This window comes from Oncorhynchus clarkii, chromosome 21 (assembly GCF_045791955.1).
Source record: "Oncorhynchus clarkii lewisi isolate Uvic-CL-2024 chromosome 21, UVic_Ocla_1.0, whole genome shotgun sequence".
NCBI classification, from domain to species: domain Eukaryota; kingdom Metazoa; phylum Chordata; class Actinopteri; order Salmoniformes; family Salmonidae; genus Oncorhynchus; species Oncorhynchus clarkii.
In genome coordinates, this window is record NC_092167.1 from 53,624,883 (window position 1) to 53,644,823 (window position 19,941).

General features: G+C 43.2%; 2 protein-coding genes across 2 annotated transcripts in view; one reads left to right on the forward strand and one right to left on the reverse strand.

Annotated features, from left to right (window-relative positions):
• Window positions 1–19,941, reverse strand: part of LOC139379146 (high mobility group protein B2-like) — a 371,903-nt gene that overhangs the window by 143,866 nt on the left and 208,096 nt on the right. The gene's annotated exons all lie outside the window — the stretch shown is intronic.
• The window catches only part of LOC139379263 (zinc finger CW-type PWWP domain protein 1-like), a 36,879-nt gene that overhangs the window by 6,389 nt on the left and 10,549 nt on the right, over window positions 1–19,941 (forward strand). The window contains exons 3-10 of the mRNA XM_071122062.1: window positions 935–1,016; window positions 7,070–7,136; window positions 7,218–7,342; window positions 7,959–8,069; window positions 8,350–8,464; window positions 11,341–11,416; window positions 12,893–12,997; window positions 16,471–16,551. Coding sequence (XP_070978163.1) covers window positions 935–1,016; window positions 7,070–7,136; window positions 7,218–7,342; window positions 7,959–8,069; window positions 8,350–8,464; window positions 11,341–11,416; window positions 12,893–12,997; window positions 16,471–16,551 — 762 coding nt within the window. The remainder of the gene's footprint in view (window positions 1–934; window positions 1,017–7,069; window positions 7,137–7,217; window positions 7,343–7,958; window positions 8,070–8,349; window positions 8,465–11,340; window positions 11,417–12,892; window positions 12,998–16,470; window positions 16,552–19,941) is intronic.

A 19,941-nucleotide genomic window follows, 5' to 3' on the forward strand; every position in this document is an offset into this window, starting at 1 on the left:
CAGACAAGGGACAGAGGAACTCTGCCTAGAAGGCCAGCATCCCAGACTCGCCTTTTCACTGTTGACATTGAGACTGGTGTTTTGAGGGTACTATTTAATGACACTGACAGTTCTGTGAAGGGAGTAGTACACAGCGTTGTACGAGATCTTCAGTTTCTTGGCAATTACTCACATGGAATAGCCTTAATTTCTCAGAACAAGAATAGACTGACAGGTTTCAGAAGAAAGGTATTTGTTTTTGGCCATTTTAAGCCTGTAATTAAACCCACAAATGCTGATGCTCCAGATACTCAACTAGTCTAAAGAAGGCCAGTTTTATTGCTTCTTTAATCAGGACAGCAGTTTTCAGCTGTGCTAACATAATTGCAAAAGGGTTTTCTAATGATCAATTAGCCTTTTAAAATGATAAACTTGGATTAGCTAACACAACGTGCCATTGGAACACAGGAGTGATGGTTGCTGATAATGGGCCTCTGTACGCCTATGTAGATATTCCATTAAAAATCAGCCGTTCCAGCCACAATAGTCAATTAAAACATTAACAATGTCTACACTGTATTTCTGATCAATTTTATGTTATTTTAATGGACAAAAAATTTGCTTTTCTTTCAAAAACAAGGACAATTCTAAGTGACCCCAAACTTTTGAACAATTATTTAATGGCCCTCCCTCTTTCCTGGCCTCTCTCTCTCTACTTCCCTTTCTCTCTCCCTCCTGTCCTGACCTTTTCTTCATTCTCTCTCCCTCCTCTATGAGTTGAGGATGGACACAATTGACCACAGTCCTGCCCATTAAAAACAGTTGGCATTAGCATGCCTATGTAGAAGCATGTGTTAGCTTAGCATTTGTTAGCATTACCATGAAGATGAGGAGCATATACACTCACTTTTTAATCAGTGCACCAAACCTGTAGTTCTCTCTCTCCTCCCTCCAGGTGCTCCCTCTAACAGACAGTCAGTATGATGATATATTTGATAGTGCTACGGCTCTGGAGACACCTGTAGACAACTGTCTGGGTGGGTAACTAACACTACCACAACAACTGTCTGGGTGGGTAACTAACACTACCACAACAACTGTCTGGGTGGGTAACTAACACTACCACAACAACTGTCTGGGTGGGTAACTAACACTACCACAACAACTGTCTGGGTAACTAACACTACCACAACAACTGTCTGGGTAACTAACTAACACTACCACAACAACTGTCTGGGTAACTAACACTACCACAACAACTGTCTGGGTAACTAACTAACACTACCACAACAACTGTCTGGGTAACTAACTAACACTACCACAACAACTGTCTGGGTAACTAACACTACCACAACAACTGTCTGGGTGGGTAACTAACTAACACTACCACAACAACTGTCTGGGTGGGTAACTAACACTATCACAACAACTGTCTGGGTGGGTAACTAACTAACACTACCACAACAACTGTCTGGGTGGGTAACTAACACTATCACAACAACTGTCTGGGTGGGTAACTAACTAACACTATCACAACAACTGTCTGGGTAACTAACACTATCACAACAACTGTCTGGGTGGGTAACTAACACTACCACAACAACTGTCTGGGTGGGTAACTAACACTATCACAACAACTGTCTGGGTGGGTAACTAACACTATCACAACAACTGTCTGGGTGGGTAACTAACACTACCACAACAACTGTCTGGGTGGGTAACTAACACTACCACAACAACTGTCTGGGTGGGTAACTAACACTACCACAACAACTGTCTGGGTGGGTAACTAACACTATCACAACAACTGTCTGGGTGGGTAACTAACACTACCACAACAACTGTCTGGGTGGGTAACTAACACTATCACAACAACTGTCTGGGTGGGTAACTAACACTATCACAACAACTGTCTGGGTGGGTAACTAACACTACCACAACAACTGTCTGGGTGGGTAACTAACACTATCACAACAACTGTCTGGGTAACTAACACTACCACAACAACTGTCTGGGTAACTAACACTACCACAACAACTGTCTGGGTAACTAACACTACCACCACAACAACTGTCTGGGTGGGTAACTAACACTACCACAACAACTGTCTGGGTGGGTAACTAACACTACCACAACAACTGTCTGGGTAACTAACACTATCACAACAACTGTCTGGGTGGGTAACTAACTAACACTACCACAACAACTGTCTGGGTAACTAACACTACCACAACAACTGTCTGGGTAACTAACACTACCACAACAACTGTCTGGGTAACTAACACTACCACAACAACTGTCTGGGTAACTAACACTACCACAACAACTGTCTGGGTGGGTAACTAACTAACACTACCACAACAACTGTCTGGGTGGGTAACTAACACTACCACAACAACTGTCTGGGTGGGTAACTAACACTACCACAACAACTGTCTGGGTGGGTAACTAACACTACCACAACAACTGTCTGAGTAGGTAACTAACACTACCACAACAACTGTCTGGGTAACTAACACTACCACAACAACTGTCTGGGTAACTAACACTATCACAACAACTGTCTGGGTGGGTAACTAACTAACACTACCACAACAACTGTCTGGGTGGGTAACTAACACTATCACAACAACTGTCTGGGTAACTAACACTACCACAACAACTGTCTGGGTGGGTAACTAACTAACACTACCACAACAACTGTCTGGGTGGGTAACTAACACTACCACAACAACTGTCTGTGTGGGTAACTAACACTACTACAACAACTGCCTGGGTGGGTAACTAACACTATCACAACAACTGTCTGGGTGGGTAACTAACTAACACTACCACAACAACTGTCTGGGTGGGTAACTAACACTATCACAACAACTGTCTGGGTGGGTAACTAACTAACACTATCACAACAACTGTCTGGGTAACTAACACTATCACAACAACTGTCTGGGTGGGTAACTAACACTACCACAACAACTGTCTGGGTGGGTAACTAACACTATCACAACAACTGTCTGGGTGGGTAACTAACACTATCACAACAACTGTCTGGGTGGGTAACTAACACTACCACAACAACTGTCTGGGTGGGTAACTAACACTACCACAACAACTGTCTGGGTGGGTAACTAACACTACCACAACAACTGTCTGGGTGGGTAACTAACACTATCACAACAACTGTCTGGGTGGGTAACTAACACTACCACAACAACTGTCTGGGTGGGTAACTAACACTATCACAACAACTGTCTGGGTGGGTAACTAACACTATCACAACAACTGTCTGGGTGGGTAACTAACACTACCACAACAACTGTCTGGGTGGGTAACTAACACTATCACAACAACTGTCTGGGTAACTAACACTACCACAACAACTGTCTGGGTAACTAACACTACCACAACAACTGTCTGGGTAACTAACACTACCACCACAACAACTGTCTGGGTGGGTAACTAACACTACCACAACAACTGTCTGGGTGGGTAACTAACACTACCACAACAACTGTCTGGGTAACTAACACTATCACAACAACTGTCTGGGTGGGTAACTAACTAACACTACCACAACAACTGTCTGGGTAACTAACACTACCACAACAACTGTCTGGGTAACTAACACTACCACAACAACTGTCTGGGTAACTAACACTACCACAACAACTGTCTGGGTAACTAACACTACCACAACAACTGTCTGGGTGGGTAACTAACTAACACTACCACAACAACTGTCTGGGTAACTAACACTACCACAACAACTGTCTGGGTGGGTAACTAACTAACACTACCACAACAACTGTCTGGGTGGGTAACTAACTAACACTACCACAACAACTGTCTGGGTGGGTAACTAACTAACACTACCACAACAACTGTCTGGGTAACTAACACTACCACAACAACTGTCTGGGTGGGTAACTAACACTACCACAACAACTGTCTGGGTGGGTAACTAACACTACCACAACAACTGTCTGGGTGGGTAACTAACACTATCACAACAACTGTCTGGGTAACTAACTAACACTACCACAACAACTGTCTGGGTGGGTAACTAACACTACCACAACAACTGTCTGGGTGGGTAACTAACACTACCACAACAACTGTCTGGGTAACTAACTAACACTATCACAACAACTGTCTGGGTAACTAACACTACCACAACAACTGTCTGGGTGGGTAACTAACACTACCACAACAACTGTCTGAGTGGGTAACTAACACTACCACAACAACTGTCTGGGTGGGTAACTAACACTACCACAACAACTGTCTGGGTGGGTAACTAACACTACCACAACAACTGTCTGGGTAACTAACTAACACTACCACAACAACTGTCTGGGTGGGTAACTAACTAACACTATCACAACAACTGTCTGGGTGGGTAACTAACACTACCACAACAACTGTCTGGGTAACTAACTAACACTACCACAACAACTGTCTGGGTGGGTAACTAACACTATCACAACAACTGTCTGGGTGGGTAACTAACACTACCACAACAACTGTCTGGGTGGGTAACTAACACTATCACAACAACTGTCTGGGTGGGTAACTAACACTATCACAACAACTGTCTGTATATCTTTATTCTCGTTACAGTTACATACACTTAGGTTGGAGTCATTAAAACTAGTTTACATACACTTAGGTTGGAGTCATTAAAACTAGTTTACATACACTTAGGTTGGAGTCATTAAAACTAGTTTAAATACACTTAGGTTGGAGTCATTAAAACTAGTTTACATACACTTAGGTTGGAGTCATTAAAACTAGTTTATATACTCTTAGGTTGGAGTCATTAAAACTAGTTTACATACACTTAGGTTGGAGTCATTAAAACTAGTTTACATACACTTAGGTTGGAGTCATTAAAACTAATTTACATACACTTAGGTTGGAGTCATTAAAACTAGTTTACATACACTTAGGTTGGAGTCATTAAAACTAATTTACATACACTTAGGTTGGAGTCATTAAAACTAGTTTACATACACTTAGGTTGGAGTCATTAAAACTTGTTTACATACACTTAGGTTAAAGTCATTAAAACTAGTTTACATACACTTAGGTTGGAGTCATTAAAACTAGTTTACATACACTTAGGTTGGAGTCATTAAAACTAGTTTACATACACTGATGTTGGAGTCATTAAAACAAATGTTTCAACCACTCCACAAATGTCTTGTTAACAAACTATAGTTTTCTCAAGTCAGTTAGGACATCTACTTTGTGCATGACACAAGTCATTTTTCCAACAATTTTTTACAGACAGTATATACAGTTGAAGTCGGAAGTTTACATACACCTTAGCCAAATACATTTAAACTCTGTTTTTTACAATTCCTGACATTTAATACTTGTAAAAAATCCCTGTTTTAGGTCAGTTGAGATCACCACTTTATTTTAAGAATGTGAAATGTCAGAATAATAGTAGAGAGAATTATTTATTTCAGTTTTAATTTATTTCATCACATTCACAGTGGGTCAGAAGTTTACATACACTCAATTAGTATTTGGTAGCATTGCCTTTAAATTGTTTAACTTGGGTCAAACGTTTCGGGTAGCCTTCCACAAGCTTTCCACAATAAGTTGGGTGAGTTTTGGCCCATTCCTCCTGACAGAGCTGGTGTAACTGAGTCAGGTTTGTAGGCCTCCTTGCTCGCACATGCTTTTTCAGTTCTGCCCACAAATGTTCTATAGGATTGAGGTCAGGGCTTTGTGATGGCCACTCCAATACCTTGACTTTGTTGTCCTTAAGCCATTTTGCTACAACTTAGGGTCATTGTCCATTTGGAAGACCCATTTGCGACTAAGCTTTAACTTCCTGACTGATATCTTGAGATGTTGCTTCAATGTATCCACATCATGTTCCTACCTCATGATGCCATCTATTTTGTGAAGTGCACCAGTCCCTCCTGCAGCAAAGGACCCCCACAAGATGATGCTGCCACCCCCGTGCTTCACGGTTGGGATGGTGTTCTTTTTGCTTGCAAGCCTCCCCCTTTCTCCTCCAAACATGACGATGGTCATTATGCCAAACAGTTATATTTTTGTTTCATCAGACCAGAGTGCATTTCTCCAAAAAGTACGATCTTTGTCCCAATGTGCAGTTGCAAACCGTAGTCTGGCTTTTTGATGGCGGTTTTGGAGCAGTGGCTTCTTCCTTGCTGAGTGGCCTTTCAGGTTATGTTGATATAGGACTCGTTTTACTGTGGATATAGATACTTTTGTACCTGTTTCCTCCAGCATCTTCACAAGATCCTTTGCCGTTGTTCTGGGATTGATTGGCAGTTTTTGCACCAAAGTACGTTCATCTCTAGGAGACAGAATGTGTCTCCTACCTGAGTGGTATGACGGCTGCGTGGTCCCATGGTATTTATACTTGCGTACTATTATTTGTACAGATGAACGTGGTACCTTCAGGTGTTTGGAAATTGCTCCCAAGGATGAACCAGACTTGTGGAGATCTACAATTATTTTTCTGGTCGTGGCTGATTTATTCAGATTTTCCCATGATGTCAAGCAAAGAGGCAGTGAGTTTGAAGGTAGGCCTTGAAATACATCCACAGGTACACCTCCAATTGACTGAAAGCTTCTAAAGCCATGACATAATTTTCTGGAATTTTCCAAGCTGTTTAAAGGCAGTCAATTTAGTGTATGTAAACTTCTGACCCACTGGAATTGTGATACAGTGAATTATAAGTGAAATAATCTGTCTGTAAACAATTGTTTTAAAAATGACTTGTGTCCTGCACAAAGTAGATGTCCTAACCGACTTGTCAAAAATATAGTTTGTTCACAAGAAATTTGTGGAGTCGTTGAAAAACGAGTTTTAATGACTCCAACCTAAGTGGATGTAAACTTCTGACTTCAACTGTATCACTTGTCATTTCACTCTATCGTTTTCTCATAGAAGAAGAGACTTGACCCTTCACAGTGGAAAAGACTAAATATGTTACTCATTCAAAAGAATCACAGCAGTGATTGTAGGAGATGTTTAACTCTTTACCCTGCGGGTGAGCGTGTGTGTGTGTTTGTGTCATTGTGTGGTGTGTGTGTGTGTGTGTAGAGGATGCCAGAGCTGTGCTGAGTGAGGTGGAGTTACTGCAGGCCACCATTGACCAGGTCTCTCTCAGGTAAAACACCTTTACTAGAACCATAATGTGTAACTAGAGATGAAATAGGGGTTGTTTTGCTACAACGGTGTTTCTGAACAGGGAGGAGGAACAGCCTCCCAGGAGAGTGTCAGGTGAGAGAAAGACTGCAGCGTCCGGCTCACACACACAGAGGAAGAGGAAGAGAAGAAGGGAGGAAGAGGAAGACAGCGACTCCAGTGCAGAATGTGGGTATTTTATCCTCTATCTCTTCCTTATTCTCACTTTCTGTACCTCTCATTCTCTCCCTATTTTCCCCACTGTCTGTCTCCTATTTCCTGTACCCTGTACTGTCTGTCTCCTATTTCCTGTACCCTGTACTGTCTGTCTCCTATTTCCTGTACCCTGTACTGTCTGTCTCTTATTTCCTGTACCCTGTACTGTCTGTCTCCTATTTCCTGTACCCTGTACCGTCTGTCTCCTATTTCCTGTACCCTGTACTGTCTGTCTCCTATTTCCTGTACCCTGTACTGTCTGTCTCCTATTTCCTGTACCCTGTACTGTCTGTCTCCTATTTCCTGTACCCTGTACTGTCTGTCTCCTATTTCCTGTACCCTGTACTGTCTGTCTCCTATTTCCTGTACCCTGTACTGTCTGTCTCCTATTTCCTGTACCCTGTACTGTCTGTCTCTTATTTCCTGTACCCTGTACTGTCTGTCTCCTATTTCCTGTACCCTGTACTGTCTGTCTCCTATTTCCTGTACCCTGTACTGTCTGTCTCCTATTTCCTGTACCCTGTACTGTCTGTCTCCTATTTCCTCTTCGTTCTCTCTCCCCCCTCCTCACCCCCCTGTCCTCCTCTAGTTGATCAGTGGGTTCAGTGTAGTAGGTCTGTCTGTGGGAAATGGAGAAGAGTAGAGAGACACGTTGACCTGGCTGCCCTTCCCAGCGACTGGACCTGTATACACGACACAGGTACACACACACACCACCATACAGAGATTCGACCTCTGCTTACACTCAGCATCAGAAAATGTTGACATTGAACCAATGACATTTGGTTGACTTGTCAACAAACATGAATTCAATGTGAAATCAACAACAAATGTCACAATGTCATTGGTTCAAAAAAAATATGTAATTCCCTTATGTTGATGACTATTTGCGAATCTGATTTCCAAGTGTATTCAACATCATCAAATGAATTTTTGCCCAGTGGGTATGTTGCATTTAATGTGTTTGTGTGAATGTGTAGGCCCTGGTCTCTGTGAGGCTACGGAGGACAGCTGGTCGGGACAAGAGTGTGATGTCATCAACAGCAGTCTGGTTCCTGGATCTCTGGTCTGGGCTCAACAGATTGGATATCCTTGGTACACTACACACATACTGAACACTATCCACACATGCTAAACAAACATACTAAACACTATCCACACACACTACACACACATGTAAAGACACCCCTTCAAATTAGTGGATTCTGCTATTTCAGCCACACCAGTTGCTGGCAGGTGTATACACTATATACACAGAAGTATGTGGACCCCCTTCAAATTAGTGGATTTGCCGTTGCTGACAGGTGTATAAAATCAAGCACACTGCCATCCAATCTCCATAGACAAACATTAGCAGTAGAATGGCCTTACTGAAGAGCTCAGTGACTTTCAACTTGGCACCGTCATAGGATGCCACCTTTCCAACAAGTCAGTTCATTACATTTCTGCCCTGCTTTCCCCGGTCAACTGTAAGTGCTGTTATTGTAAAGTGGAAACGTCTAGGAGCAACAACGGCTCAGCCACGAAGTGGTAGGCCACACAATCTCACAGAACGGGACGGCAGAGTGCTGAAGCGCGTAAAAATCGTCTGTTCTCGGTTGCAACATTCACTACTGTATTCCAAACTGCCTCTGGAAGCAACTGTTTGTCGGGAGCTTCATGAAATGGATTTTCAAGCCTAACATCACCATGCGCAATGTCAAGTGTCGGCTGGAGTGGTGTAAAACTCACCGCCATTGGACTGGAGCAGCGGAAACGCGTTCTCTGGAGTGATGAATCACGCTTCACCACCTGGCAGTCCAACAGACAAATATGAGTTTGGTGGATGCCAGGAGAACGCAACCTGCCCAATGCATAGTGCCAACTGTAAAGTTTGGTGGAGGAGGAATAAAGGTCTGAGGCTGTTTTTCATTGTTCATGCCCCTTAGTTCCAGTGAAGGGAAATCTTAACAGCATACGAAGACATCAGTTTGGGGAAGGCCCTTTCCTGTTTCAGCATGAACAAAACGAGGTCCATACAGAAATGTTTTTTCGAGATCGGTGTGGAAGAACTTGACTGGCCTGCAAAGAGCTCTGACCTCAACCTCATCGAACACTTTTGGGATGAATTGGAACGCCAGGCCTAATCACACAACATCAGTGCCCGTCCTCACTAATGCTCTTGTGTATTGGAACACCGACTGCGAGCCAGGCCTAATTGCCCAACATCCGTTTCCGACCTCACTAATGCTCTTGTGGCTGAATGGAAGCAAGTCCCAGCAGCAATGTTCCAACATCTAGTGGAAAGCCTTCCCAGAAGAGTGGAGGCTGTTATAGCAGCAATGTTCCAACATCTAGTGGAAAGCCTTCCCAGAAGAGTGGAGGCTGTTATAGCAGCAATGTTCCAACATCTAGTGGAAAGCCTTCCCTGAAGAGTGCAGGGGGGACCAACTCCATATTAATGGCCATGATTTTGGAATGAGATGTTGGATGAGCAGATGTCCACATAGTGTTGGTCATGGAGTGTACTTAACACACGACTTCTCCAATGCCATCATATTCCCAGTGTAATATAATTTAAACCCTCATTAGCCCTCAGGTGTTGATGCAGAATTCTGTGTTTTTCATGCAAGGAAAGAATATAAAACTCATATGAAATACCTTGCTACGTTTTGAAAACGCAGATCTAAAAATGCTCCTTATTGTAATTTGTGCTCGGCTTCAGACTAATTTTGTGCTTTGGTTGCATTTCTCCACTCAGATGAGAAATCTTTGCTCATTGTCAGACCAATAAAATTCCTTAATTCACAAATGGATTTTCTATCAGCAGACAGAACTCTGACTGATGTTTAGCTACTTTTCTCTGGTGTCTATTTTTCTCCGGTAAAATGAACTTCAAGCTAAGCATTAGGAATATGATGGCTACATTCCTTCTATGCTAAACATTAGGAATATGATGGCTACATTCCTTCTATGCTAAGCATTAGGAATATGATGGCTACATTCCTTCTATGCTAAACATTAGGAATATGATGGCTACATTCCTTCTATGCTAAACATTAGGAATATGATGGCTACATTCCTTCTATGCTAAACATTAGGAATATGATGGCTACATTCCTTCTATGCTAAACATTAGGAATATGATGGCTACATTCCTTCTATGCTAAACATTAGGAATATGATGGCTACATTCCTTCTATGCTAAACATTAGGAATATGATGGCTACATTCCTTCTATGCTAAACATTAGGAATATGATGGCTACATTCCTTCTATGCTAAACATTAGGAATATGATGGCTACATTCCTTCTATGCTAAACATTAGGAATATGATGGCTACATTCCTTCTATGCTAAACATTAGGAATATGATGGCTACATTCCTTCTATGCTAAACATTAGGAATATGATGGCTACATTCCTTCTATGCTAAACATTAGGAATATGATGGCTACATTCCTTCTATGCTAAACATTAGGAATATGATGGCTACATTCCTTCTATGCTAAACATTAGGAATATGATGGCTACATTCCTTCTATGCTAAACATTAGGAATATGATGGCCATGCAATTTTTTTTAAATACCTTGCTTTCTCATTGTAAGCTCATTTACATTTAAATGTGTCAACATTTTTGTGGCTTCCAGCCAAACAGCCACTTCTGTTGTCATCTGATGAAAATGAAGCTATTTTTGGTGAAAGTGGTGCAGTGATGTATTTTCTGTCAAGGAAAACGATAGCTACACGTCCCTGATCACGCCATTGAATCAAAACAACACTGTTGACTTCAATATAAAATGCAGGTAAAATGGTTTAAAACACAGATTCTTTGATGGTCTGCGTTTTGAAAATGCTGATTCCTGGAATTTAGAATGAATGGACAAACTAGACACATGCTGTATAACCCACGAATAACCACTGTCCTGTCCTCCACTGTAATGTGGAGTACTGATTGTATTGACAATGTTATATTGATTCATTGATCCAGGTGGCCAGCGATAGTGGAGAGAGATCCAGACACCAAGACCTTCTGCCAGTTCAACAGGAATACTGACCTGTACCCTGTAAGATAAACACTGACCTGTACCCTGTAAGATAAACACTGACCTGTACCCTGTACCCTGTAAGTTAAACACTGACCTGTACCCTGTAAGATAAACACTGACCTGTACCCTGTAAGATAAACACTGACCTGTACCCTGTACCCTGTAAGATACACACTGACCTGTACCCTGTAAGATAAACACTGACCTGTACCCTGTAAGATAAACACTGACCTGTACCCTGTAAGATACACACTGACCTGTACCCTGTAAGATACACACTGACCTGTACCCTGTAAGATAAACACTGATCTGTACCCTGTAAGATAAACACTGATCTGTACCCTGTACCCTGTAAGATAAACACTGATCTGTACCCTGTAAGATACACACGGACCTGTACCCTGTAAGATAAACACTGACCTGTACCCTGTAAGATACACACTGACCTGTACCCTGTAAGATAAACACTGATCTGTACCCTGTAAGATAAACACTGATCTGTACCCTGTAAGATAAACACTGATCTGTACCCTGTAAGATAAACACTGATCTGTACCCTGTAAGATACACACGGACCTGTACCCTGTAAGATAAACACTGACCTGTACCCTGTAAGATAAACACTGATCTGTACCCTGTAAGATAAACACTGACCTGTACCCTGTACCCTGTAAGATAAACACTGACCTGTACCCTGTAAGATAAACACTGACCTGTACCCTGTACCCTGTAAGATACACACTGACCTGTACCCTGTAAGATAAACACTGACCTGTACCCTGTAAGATAAACACTGACCTGTACCCTGTACCCTGTAAGATACACACTGACCTGTACCCTGTAAGATAAACACTGACCTGTACCCTGTAAGATACACACTGACCTGTACCCTGTAAGATACACACTGACCTGTACCCTGTAAGATAAACACTGATCTGTACCCTGTAAGATAAACACTGATCTGTACCCTGTAAGATAAACACTGATCTGTACCCTGTACCCTGTAAGATAAACACTGATCTGTACCCTGTAAGATAAACACTGACCTGTACCCTGTAAGATAAACACTGATCTGTACCCTGTACCCTGTAAGATAAACACTGACCTGTACCCTGTACCCTGTAAGATACACACTGACCTGTACCCTGTAAGATAAACACTGACCTGTACCCTGTAAGATACACACTGACCTGTACCCTGTAAGATACACACTGACCTGTACCCTGTAAGATAAACACTGATCTGTACCCTGTAAGATAAACACTGATCTGTACCCTGTAAGATAAACACTGATCTGTACCCTGTAAGATAAACACTGACCTGTACCCTGTAAGATAAACACTGATCTGTACCCTGTAACATAAACACTGATCTGTACCCTGTAAGATCAGTGGAAGTCTCCTATTATAAATGACTGAATGAAAACACTGGGCTAGTGTCTTTCATGTGAACATTTCTGATTGTGTGTAATGTGTATGTTATGTTTGTGTGTAGTGCAGGTACCATGTAACATACCTGGGGGAACCAGTCAGCAGAGCCTGGGTGTGTCGGTCTAAAGTCAGAACTTACACAGAACTCACTGAGGATGCCGCCATCACGGTTAGTCTTCTGGAAAGGGCATACAATTTAACCCTGGTTGTCTGTGCCACTCACGACTGTGTTAGTCCACAGTCGTGTTAGTGTTGATTTCAGTTGAGACTGTGTTAGCCCACTGAGCTAGTGTTGATTTCAGTTGAGACTGTGTTAGCCCACTGAGCTGGTGTTGATTTCAGTTGAGACTGTGTTAGCCCACTGAGCTAGTGTTGAGTTCAGTTGATTTGCCCTCTTCTGTCTAATCTATTAGCGTTCGAACAGTCCATAAACAACTGTTATGGTTTTGGGGTGACAGTTTGGTTTCGGTACAGTGTGAAAATGAAATGCCAACCGTTACTGTAGTTACATTTAGTTTATTTAATAAAATACGTAGTGTTGGTATTCCTCATTCCATATATGATTGTGAGTCATGTAATGCCTGGTGAGAGCACCATCAGGGATCATGACACTTTGGATGTACTGAAATGAAAGCACACGATTACTAATCAACGTCAACTCTAGAGTTAAATACAATATGCATTTAAAACCTCAGACATTGTACAGGCCTGTTTAAAACCTCAGACATTGTACAGGCCTGTTTAAAACCTCAGACATTGTATAGGCCTGTTTAAAACCTCAGACATTGTATAGGCCTGTTTAAAACCTCAGACATTGTATAGGCCTGTTTAAAACCTCAGACATTGTATAGGCCTGTTTAAAACCTCAGACATTGTATAGGCCTGTTTAAAACCTCAGACATTGTATAGGCCTGTTTAAAACCTCAGACATTGTATAGGCCTGTTTAAAACCTCAGACATTGTATAGGCCTGTTTAAAACCTCAGACATTGTATAGGCCTGTTTAAAACCTCAGACATTGTATAGGCCTGTTTAAAACCTCAGACATTGTATAGGCCTGTTTAAAACCTCAGACATTGTACAGGCCTGTTTAAAACCTCAGACATTGTATAGGCCTGTTTAAAACCTCAGACATTGTATAGGCCTGTTTAAAACCTCAGACATTGTATAGGCCTGTTTAAAACCTCAGACATTGTATAGGCCTGTTTAAAACCTCAGACATTGTATAGGCCTGTTTAAAAGCTCAGACATTGTACAGGCCTGTTTAAAACCTCAGACATTGTATAGGCCTGTTTAAAACCTCAGACATTGTATAGGCCTGTTTAAAAGCTCAGACATTGTATAGGCCTGTTTAAAACCTCAGACATTGTATAGGCCTGTTTAAAACCTCAGACATTGTATAGGCCTGTTTAAAACCTCAGACATTGTATAGGCCTGTTTAAAACCTCAGACATTGTATAGGCCTGTTTAAAACCTCAGACATTGTATAGGCCTGTTTAAAACCTCAGACATTGTATAGGCCTGTTTAAAACCTCAGACATTGTACAGGCCTGTTTAAAACCTCAGACATTGTATAGGCCTGTTTAAAACCTCAGACATTGTATAGGCCTGTTTAAAACCTCAGACATTGTATAGGCCTGTTTAAAACCTCAGACATTGTACAGGCCTGTTTAAAACCTCAGACATTGTATAGGCCTGTTTAAAACCTCAGACATTGTATAGGCCTCTACATCCAGGGGCACTGCACTGTGGCTGACCCTGGGCCTTTAACATGGGTGAGTGTCTGGGCACTAACCCTAACCTGTGGTTGGGATGAAGGCAGAAGAACAATTTTCATTCCAACCAAATGGACAATGCAGTATTATATTTTATTACTATACTATACTAACCCTATACTGCTCATATCTGTCCTGCCTCTTTTTTTTCTTTCCATCTCTCTCCTCTCCTCTCCTTCTCTCTCCTTTCATCCCTCTCTCCTCTCCTCCTCTCTCCTCCTACATCCCTCTCTCCTCTCATCCTCTCTCCTCACATCCCTCTCTCCTCTCCTCCTCTCCCCTCTCATCCCTCTCTCCTCTCATCCCTGTCTCCTCTCCTCCTCACTCCTCTCACCCCTGTCTCCTCCTCTCTCCTCTCATCCCTGTCTCCTCTCCTCCTCACTCCTCTCACCCCTGTCTCCTCCTCTCTCCTCTCATCCCTGTCTCCTCTCCTCCTCACTCCTCTCACCCCTGTCTCCTCCTCTCTCCTCTCATCCCTGTCTCCTCTCCTCCTCTCTCCTCTCATCCCTGTCTCCTCTCTCCTCTCCTCCTCTCATCCATGTCTCCTCTCCTCCTCTGATCCCTGTCTCCTCTCCTCCTCTCATCCCCGTCTCCTCTCCTCCTCTGATCCTGTATCCTCTCCTCCTCTCATCCATGTTCTCCTCCTCTCTCCTCTCATCCCTGTCTCCTCTCCTCTGATCCCTGTCTCCTCTCCTCCTCTCATCCCTGTCTCCTCTCCTCCTCTCTCCTCTCATCCCTGTCTCCTCTCCTCCTCCATCCCTGTCTCCTTTCCTCCTCTCCTCTCATCCCTGTCTCCTCTCCTCCTCTCTCCTCTCATCCCTGTCTCCTCTCCTCCTCTCTCCTCTCCTCTCATCCCTGTCTCCTCTCCTCTCTCCTCTCATCCCTGTCTCCTCTCTCCTCTCATCCCTGTCTCCTCTCCTCCTCTCTCCTCTCCTCTCATCCCTGTCTCCTCTCTCCTCTCATCCCTGTTTCCTCTCCTCCTCTCTTCTCTCCTCTCATCCCTGTCTCCTCTCCTCTCTCGTCTCCTCCTCTCATCCCTGTCTTCTCTCCTCTCATCCCTGTCTCCTCTCCTCCTCTCATCCCCATCTCCTCTCCTCCTCTCATCCCTGTCTCCTCTCCTCCTCTCTCCTCTCATCCCTGTCTTCTCTCCTCTCATCCCTGTCTCCTCTCCTCCTCTCATCCCCATCTCCTCTCCTCCTCTCATCCCTGTCTCCTCTCCTCCTCTCTCCTCTCGTCCATGTCTCCTCTCCTCCTCTCTCCTCTCATCCCCGTCTCCTCTCTCTTCTCCTCTCATCCCTGTCTCCTCTCCTCCTCTCCTCTCATTCCCATCTCCTCTCCTCCTCTCTCTTCTCCTCCTCTCATCCCTGTCTCCTCTCCTCCTCTCTCCTCTCATCCCTGTCTCCTCTCTCCTCTCATCCCTGTCTCCTCTCCTCCTCTCTCCTCTCCTCTCATCCCTGTCTCCTCTCTCCTCTCATCCCTGTTTCCTCTCCTCCTCTCTTCTCTCCTCTCATCCCTGTCTCCTCTCCTCTCTCGTCTCCTCCTCTCATCCCTGTCTTCTCTCCTCTCATCCCTGTCTCCTCTCCTCCTCTCATCCCCGTCTCCTCTCCTCCTCTCATCCCCGTCTCCTCTCCTCCTCTCTCCTCTCATCCCTGTCTCCTCTCCTCCTCTCTCCTCTCGTCCATGTCTCCTCTCCTCCTCTCTCCTCTCATCCCCGTCTCCTCTCCTCCTCTCTCTTCTCCTCTCATCCCTGTCTCCTCTCCTCCTCTCCTCTCATTCCCATCTCCTCTCCTCCTCTCTCTTCTCCTCCTCTCATCCCTGTCTCCTCTCCTCCTCTCTCCTATCCTCCTCTCTCCTCTCCTCTCCTACAGGGGAAGTCTCTCCAGAGATTCAAGAAGAAGTTGAGAGAAGCTGTCCTCATAGCAACACAAGCCCAGAGTATTCCACTCAAGGTTCAATCCGTCTATCTATCTATTATATCTGTCCATCCAAATCTAATTTTATTTGTCACATGTTTCGTAAACAGAAGGTGTAGACTAAAAGTGAAATGCTTACCTATGGGTCATCTTCAAACAGAGTTAAAGATGAATATATATATATACAGTGCCTTCGGAAGGTGTTTTAGACCCCTTTTCCACATGTTGTTACTTTACAGCCTTATTCTAAAATGTATATGAAAAAAATCCCCTCATCAGTCTACACACAATACCCCATAATGACGCAGCAAAAACAGGTTATAGACATCGAGACATTACAGCATCAAGTCTTCTTGGGAATGACACTACAACCTTGGCACACCTGTATTTGGGGAGTTTCTCCCATTCTTCTCTGCAGATCCTCTCAAGCTCTGTCAGGTTGGATGGGGAGCGTTGATACACAGCTATTTTCAGGTCTCTCCAGAGATGTTCATTGGGTTCAAGTCCGGGTTCTGGGCGGGCCACTCAAGGACATTCAGAGACTTGTCCCAAAGCCACTCCTGCGTTGTCTTGGCTACAAATAACATGGCTATATACACGGGATACCAGTTCAGTACAAATAACATGGCTATATACACGGGATACCAGTTCAGTACAAATACCATGGCTATATACACGGGATACCAGTTCAGTACAAATACCATGGCTATATACACGGGATACCAGTTCAGTACAAGTACCATGGCTATATACACGGGATACCAGTTCAGTACAAATACCATGACTATATACACAGGATACCAGTTCAGTACAAATAACATTGCTATATACACGGGATACCAGTTCAGTACAAATACCATGGCTATATACACGGGATACCAGTTCAGTACAAATACCATGGCTATATACACGGGATACCAGTTCAGTACAAATAACATGGCTGTATACACGGGATACCAGTTCCAAGGCAATGTGCAGGGGTACAAGCTAATTATATGTACATATAGGTAGATAATAGACAGTAGCAGCAGTATACTGTAGGTAGGGGTAAGGTGACTAGGCAACAGGATAGATAATAGACAGTAGCAGCAGTATACTGTAGGTAGGGGTAAAGGATAGATAATAGACAGTAGCAGCAGTATATGCTGTGAGTGTGTGTGGCATCAGTATGCATGTGTGCACGTGTTATATGTGTGTGTTGGGGTGTCACTGTAAGTGTGAGTGTGTGGGTAGAGTCCATGCAAGAGTGTTAGTGTAAAAAAGGACAATGCATAGGGCCCTATAAAAAGGTTGTTTAGTTTTCTTTTCAAAATTCAGTTTAGTCTGTTTTGTTTTTCCGGTTTCCATTTTAACAGGCTCTCATGATTGCAATGTCCGTGTCCTAATACCCATACTCGCTTCTTAAATAGTAGGCCGTTTGAGTATAAAGTATTATACTATATTACATTTAAAAAATATAGTATATTTTAAATGCCCGGATGTCATACTCATTTCGGCTTTGACAACAGCTGATAATTACAGGTGGCTAGGTCAACCAGCTGATAATTACAGGTGGCTAGGTCAACCGGCTGATAATTACAGGTGGCTAGGTCAACCGGCTGATAATTACAGGTGGCTAGGTCAACCGGCTGATAATTACAGGTGGCTAGGTCAACCAGCTGATAATTACAGGTGGCTAGGTCAACCAGCTGATAATTACAGGTGGCTAGGTCAACCGGCTGATAATTACAGGTGGCTAGGTCAACCGGCTGATAATTACAGATGGCTAGGTCAACCGGCTGATAATTACAGGTGGCTAGGTCAACCGGCTGATAATTACAGGTGGCTAGGTCAACCAGCTGATAATTACAGGTGGCTAGGTCAACCAGCTGATAATTACAGGTGGCTAGGTCAACCGGCTGATAATTACAGGTGGCTAGGTCAACCAGCTGATAATTACAGGTGGCTAGGTCAACCGGCTGATAATTACAGATGGCTAGGTCAACCGGCTGATAATTACAGGTGGCTAGGTCAACCGGCTGATAATTACAGGTGGCTAGGTCAACCGGCTGATAATTACAGGTGGCTAGGTCAACCAGCTGATAATTACAGGTGGCTAGGTCAACCAATACATCATCACTAGTAGTCTAGTTATAGTTAGATCAACCAATACATCATCATGAGTATCCGAGCTAGAGTTGAGAGTAGTAGCTAGCCGGTCGTCCACATTACAAGCCCTCTGCCTTCCTACTCTGTCTTCCATTCCTCTCAAGCTTCAGGTGACTCTTCTATTGATACATGCTTAGGCATTTATTAGACATTTACCTCAAGTTTACTCCCAAATACGGGTTTGTTCTAAAAAAATCTTTGCCGTCGTTCCAAATGCTAGTTACTTATCTAGTTAACGTTAGCCTAAAAACAACTACACTCAACTACACTCATGACTGATGGTGCATTCAAAAATATATTTTTCAAAACAAGCTTGAATTGTTTTGTCAGCTATTTGCTAGGAGGGGGAACTGCCCATTTCATAGCATAAATTATATTCTGTCTGTCCGTTGTTCTATCTATTGTTCTATCTATCTCTATACAGTATATACACTACCATTCAAAAGTTTGGGGTCACTTAGAAATGTCCTTGTTTTTGAAGGAAAATCACTTTTTAATGTTGTAAATAACTACTGTATCTGGAAACGGCTGATTTTTAATGGAATATCTACATAGGAGTACAGAGGCCCATTATCACCAACCATCACTCCTGTGTTCCAATGGCACGTTGTGTTCGCTAATCCACGTTTATCATTTTAAAAGGCTAATTGATCATTAGAAAACCCTTTTGCAATTATGTTAGCACAGATGAAAACTGTTGTTCTGATTAAAGAAGCAATAAAACTGGCCTTCTTTAGACTAGTTGAGTATCTGGAGCATCAGTATTTGTGGGTTCGATTACAGGCTCAAAATTGCCAAAAACAATGACCTTTCTTCTGAAACCTGTCAGTCTATTCATTTTCTGAGAAATGAAGGCTATTCCATGCGAGAAATTGCCAAGAAACTGAAGATCTCGTACAACGCTGTGCACTACACCCTTCACAAAACAGCTCAAACTGGCTCTAACCAGATTAGAAAGAGGAGTGGGAGGCCCCGGTGCACAACTGAGCAAGAGGACAAGTACATTAGAGTGTCTAGTTTGAGAAGTCATCAACTGGCAGTATCATTAAATTGTACCTGCAAAACACCAGTCTCAACGGCAACAGTGAAGAGGTGACTCCTGGATGCTGGCCTTCTAGGCAGAGTTCCTCTGTCCAGTGTCTGTGTTCTTTTGCCCATCTTAATCTTTTATTTTTATTGGCCAGTCTGAGATATGGCTTTTTCTTTACAGCTCTGCCTAGAAGGCCAGCATCCCGGAGTCGCCTCTTCGCTGTTGACGTTGAGACTGGTGTTTTGCCG